Raw genomic sequence first — 5577 nt, forward strand, 5'->3', positions numbered from 1 at the left:
GTGGACTTCAGCTCGGCCTTTAACACTATCATCCCAAACCTCCTCCTGCCCAAACTATCTCAGCTCTCCGTGCCCACCTCCGTCTGTCAGTGGATCAGCAGCTTCCTGACAGACAGGCAGCAGCTAGTGAGGCTGGGAAAATACACATCCAGCACCCGTATAACCAGCACTGGAGCTCCTCAGGGTTGTGTTCTCTCCCCACTGCTCTTCTCCCTCTACACCAACGACTGCACGTCTAAAGACCCCTCTGTCAAGCTCCTGAAGTTTACAGACGACACCACACTCATCGGCCTCATTCAGGACGGTGATGAGTCTGCTTACAGACAGGAGGTCGAGCAGCTGGCTGTCTGGTGCAGTCTCAACAACTTGGAGCTCAACACGCTCAAAACTGTGGAGATGATCATGGACTTAAGGAGAAACCCCCCTGCACTCCCCCCACTCACCATCATGGACACCATTGACTCCATTGTGAAAAAGGCCCAGCAGAGGTTGTATTTCCTTCGCCAGCTGAGGAAGTTCAACCTGCCACAGGAGCTGCTGAAACAGTTCTACTCTCCTCGTATGTGTAAACATACCTGGCAATAAAGCTCATTCTGATTCTGATTCTGATATATCTCTGGAATACGTGATTCTGATCGGTCAGTCGCAACATTCCGAGATGTGTTATTCCACGATAACAACCATAACACATTGCTCATCTGAGTATTTGAGGCTGTTCATATATGAACGTGGTTTTGCGCAGCTTGTCAGTGAACAAAGGCTCTGTGTAGTAAATGCTGCTCCATGTGAAAGCACGCACGTGATGGAGATTTACCACTGATTACAGAACCACTTTACTGACAAGAGGCGCATAAAATGTAACATGCGATTTATCGTGCAGCCCTAAATATATATATACAGTGGGGCAAAAAACTATTTAGTCAGCCACCAATTGTGCAAGTTCTCCCACTTAAAAAGATGAGAGAGGCCTGTAATTTTCATCATAGGTATACCTCAACTATGAGAGACAAAATGAGAAAAAAAAACCAGAAAATCACATTGTAGGATTTTTAAAGAATTAATTGGTAAATTCCTCGGTAAAATAAGTATTTGGTCACCTACAAACAAGCAAGATTTCTGGCTCTCACAGACCTGTAACCTCTTCTTTAAGAGGCTCCTCTGTCCTCCACACGTTACCTGTATTAATGGTATCTGTTTGAACTTGTTATCAGTATAAAAGACACCTGTCCAAAACCTCAAACAGTCACACTCCAAACTCCACCATGGCCAAGACCAAAATTGTAGACCTCCACCAGGCTGGGAAGACTGAATCTGCAATAGGTAAGCAGCTTAGTGTGAAGAAATCAACTGTGGGAGCAATTATTAGAAAATGGAAGACATACAAGACCACTGATAATCTCCCTCGATATGGGGCTCCACGCAAGATCTCACCCCGTGGGGTCAAAATGATCACAAGAACTGTGAGCCACACATATATATTTTCACAGCATGTCACGTGCAGGGCTCTTCTTAAATCTCTTCTTAAATACTCTACTTAAAAAAAATAATTAGAATTTGATGGCAGATTTCTACCCTTACCTCATTGAGCCAGTGAAGACCTTGAATTTGCCCACTCTCAATCTGTTGCTCCAACCAGGGGCGCATTCTCATTCTGTCCACTGGCATCTTGACGCTGAATAGAATCGAATACAGTGAGGATTTAAATGTACTGGACATTCAGTCTCGCATAGAAAACTCATTATGTGGTAAAAATAAATAAACAACAATAGAATTAAGAAATACAGCAAACCACAGTGCTTTTTGCACGAGCACATTTCAGTAAGGTTGCATGTCTGGCAAGTGTTTTACAATTGACACTAGGGTTGGGCGAAGTCTACAAAATTGGCATCGGATGAAGTCTACAGTGAAACATCGCGATGGACGATGACATCGGCGGGGGCGAGCGGGGGGAGGGGGTTGAGTTAGGGGTTGTGTGCCCGAAGCGTGAATTCTTATAAGGGAAAACACGATTCCTAACACCGTGTCTACACCGGACGCGAGCGGCACGGCGCGACAAAATACTACAGAACCACTGATCTATAATAGAGATTTATTATACAGTGCCTTAATTTTTTTCACATTTTGTTATGTTGCTGCCTTATGTTAAACTGCTTTAATTACTTTTTCTCCACATCAATCTACACTCCATACACCATAATGGTAAAGCAAAAATGTTTTTTTTAACATCTCTGCAAATTTATTACAAATAAAAAAACTTAAATGATTCCATTGCATAAGTACTCATACCCTTATCTGGGACAGTTGAAATTTAGCTTAGGAGCATTCATATTGCTTGTAAATGTTACTAACAGTCAAGTGAAGTTAACCTGTGGCAAATTCAGTTGAATGGGTATGATTTGGAAAGGCACACATGTCTTAATAAAAGGTCTAACAGCTGATAATGCATATGAGAGCAAAAACCAAGCCCTGATGTCAAAATAACTGCCTGTAGAGCTTAGAAACAGGTTTGTGTCAAACCACACATCTGGGGAAGAGATCAGAAAAAAAATCTACCTCATTGAAGGGTCATAGAAGCAAGTAGTCTCTGTTACCCTTAATGGAAGAAGTTTGAAACAACCAGGACTCTTCCTAGAGCTGGCCTCATGGCAAAACTGAGCAATTGATGGAGAAGGGCTTTGGTTAGAGTGATGAACAAGAAGCTGATGGTCACTCTAGCACCATGATCATATGTGGAGATAGGAAAAACCTACAGAAGGACAAACATCACTGCAGCACTCCACCGATCTGTGCTTTATGGCTGTGTGTCCAAACTCAATCCTCTCCTCAGTGAAGACACATGAAAACACACTTGGAATTTGCAAAACAGCACCTAAAGGACCCTCAGACTGTGAGAAACAATATTATCTGGTCGGATGAACCTCAATTCCAACCATCATGTTTGAAGGAAACCAGGCACTGCTTATCACCTGCAGAGTACCATCCCAAAAGTAAAGTATGCTGGTAGCAGCCTCACGCTGTGGGGCTGTTTTTCAGCGGCAGGGACTAAGGAACTCGTCAGAGTAGAAGAAAAGCTCAGTGCACCAAAATATTGAGATAGCCTTAATGAAAACCTAGTCCAGAGCATTCAGAACCTCAGACTGGGCAGAAGGTTCACCTTCCAACAGGACACTGACCCTAAGCACACAGCAAGAGTGGCTTATAGACAATCCTGTGAATGTCCTTGAGTAGCCCAGCCACAGCCGAAGCTTGAACTCAATCAAATATTTCTGGAGAAACCTGAAAATGTGCATCTGCCCTCATCCAACCTGACAGAGCTTGAGAGGTGAAGAGGCGAGGAATAGAATGGCAGATAATAGCCAAATGATGATGAGAAAAGCTTGTCGCATCAAACAAAAAAGACTTGAGACTGTAATGGTGCTTCAGCTAAATATTTAGTTAAGGATATGAATACTTATGCAATGTACTTATTTCAGTTTTTTATTTTTAATACATTTACGAAGTTGTGACAATTCTGTTTTTGCTTTGTTAATATGGTGTATGGAGTGTAAATTGATGTGGAAAAAAGTAATTTCAAGCAGTTTAACATAAGGCAGCAACATAACAAAACGTGGAAAAAATGAAGGGGTATGAATACTTTCGCAAGGCACTGTATATAGATCAGTGTATAGAACTCAATATAATCAGTGATGCTGTTTACACTGGATGCGGCGTGACATGAAAAATCCCTGACAGTACACTGCTGCCGCGTTCTATTTATGAAGTGCTGAAATTTCAAATGATTTTCAATGGTCGCTTTGTCGTGTCCAGTGTAGACTGACTTTAGCTGATGCGGCGCGGCGCGACACGACAACTGTTGCGTCCAGTGTAGACACGGTGTAACGGTTGCCTGTTACATTACAGTACATCAAATTTTACTTACCACATAAAAAGAGTAAGGAGAGATGACTGAGGACGATGGCGAATGATTTGCAGATCCTCAGTACCACTGACAAACATATAAAATGTGTGGCAAGTACTGCCGCTCCATAGTATAAACAGAGTACGTGCGATCGTGAATCTCGAAAGTGAAACTAAAAGCGATCGTGCATTCAAAAGCACGATGCCAGTTTCATATAGGATTAGATCTCTGCCACAATTCTGTGCATGAAAGATCATATTTTGAGCGCACAAAAGTGCATGTTGCACATGCGCGATCTGAGTTTTGTGGAGAAAATGTTCGTTTCGCAAGAAAAAAGTATTTAGAGTGCACTAAAATCAATTCCTTCAATCAGTCCTTCTCTTTTGCGCTTGCAACATTTCACTAGCTTGCTCACCTGATGCCTGCCCTCAGTGCTCTCTAAATGCCGAAGGCTGGCTTGCTCAACACAACCCAGTGTTAAAAAAATGCCATAATTCCGGCCAATCCGAGACGAGGGCGCTAAATTCTGATTGGCTGTCTTGACAACCAATCACAACATTCCTGGTACTGCTGATGACAGCGGAAGAGGGAAAATACTGTACAGTGCATGCATTATTATTATGCAAGTTGATATTCTGATTATATTTTTTTCCAAGCACATTTTACCAATTCCAAACAACATCAATCTTAATAACTGCTATTAATATTGTATTTAATCACTTATAACCTATATATTATTGTTCATGAAGGCTGGAAGTGAAAAACGGCTTATATTCAGATGTGCATAATTGTTAAGCAGGTTATCTTCTACAGATAAAATCTCGAGATGGACTAAAAATGAACTCCCAAAACTTACTGCCAGATTCTGGAAGATAAATTCTTCGAACAGTGGTACAAGAGGATGAGGTGCTGGTCCTTCAAGAGTCACTCTCAACTTATCTGTCTACAAAGCCTATTAAAAAAATTAGTCTTCAAGTATTTTACTACACTTCAGTATGTGATTCTTATTAAGTAGGGGTAATTTTTTAGGATTCTATACTTAACCTAAGTCTCTGAGAACCTGACACCTTGTACTTCTGGAGACTCCAGGTCTTTGCAGGTTGCAGTTCTGGGAAATGGTGGCGCTGGAGACTAAATGGTTCCTGGTGATTTCACACCTATTTCTTCACCTTAATTCCTAATTCTTTTGCAGTTAACATGCATATTTTCTTCTCCACATGTTTTTGACTGACCCTGCTGACCCACTGAGCATTTTGCTATCCAATGGTTATGCATTAACTTTGCAATTTCTAGTATTATATTAGTTTTTAATATTTCTCATGGGCATTTAATAATTTTTTACTTTCAGTCCGAGTTAAATCTCTCTTTTTTTGGGGCTCATTTTATCTGTAAAAGAAAATCTGCTTAATAATTATGCACACCTGAATATGAGACATTTTTCACTTCAGCCTTCATGAATAATTATATATCAATTATAAATGATTAAATACAAGATTAATAGTAGTTATTAAGATTGATGTCGTTTGGAATTGGTAAAATGTGCTTGGAAAAAAATATGATCAGAATATCAACTTGCATAATAATTATGCATGCACTGTATTTGTCCCCTTCTGCTGTCGAGGTAATGCAAGAAATGTTGTGATTGGTTGTCAAGGCAGCCAATCAGAATTTAGCAGCCT

At 40.9% G+C, this 5577-nt stretch overlaps 1 protein-coding gene across 1 annotated transcript in view; it reads right to left on the minus strand.

Annotated features, from left to right (window-relative positions):
• The window catches only part of LOC107559652 (interferon regulatory factor 2-like), an 18249-nt gene that overhangs the window by 9001 nt on the left and 3671 nt on the right, over positions 1-5577 (minus strand). Inside the window, exon 2 of the mRNA XM_016243550.1 lies at positions 1579-1672. Coding sequence (XP_016099036.1) covers positions 1579-1665 — 87 coding nt within the window. The 5' untranslated portion in view covers positions 1666-1672. The remainder of the gene's footprint in view (positions 1-1578; positions 1673-5577) is intronic.

The sequence above is a fragment of the Sinocyclocheilus grahami genome, unplaced genomic scaffold, assembly GCF_001515645.1.
Source record: "Sinocyclocheilus grahami isolate Dianchi unplaced genomic scaffold, SAMN03320097.WGS_v1.1 scaffold693.1, whole genome shotgun sequence".
NCBI classification, from domain to species: Eukaryota; Metazoa; Chordata; class Actinopteri; order Cypriniformes; family Cyprinidae; genus Sinocyclocheilus; species Sinocyclocheilus grahami.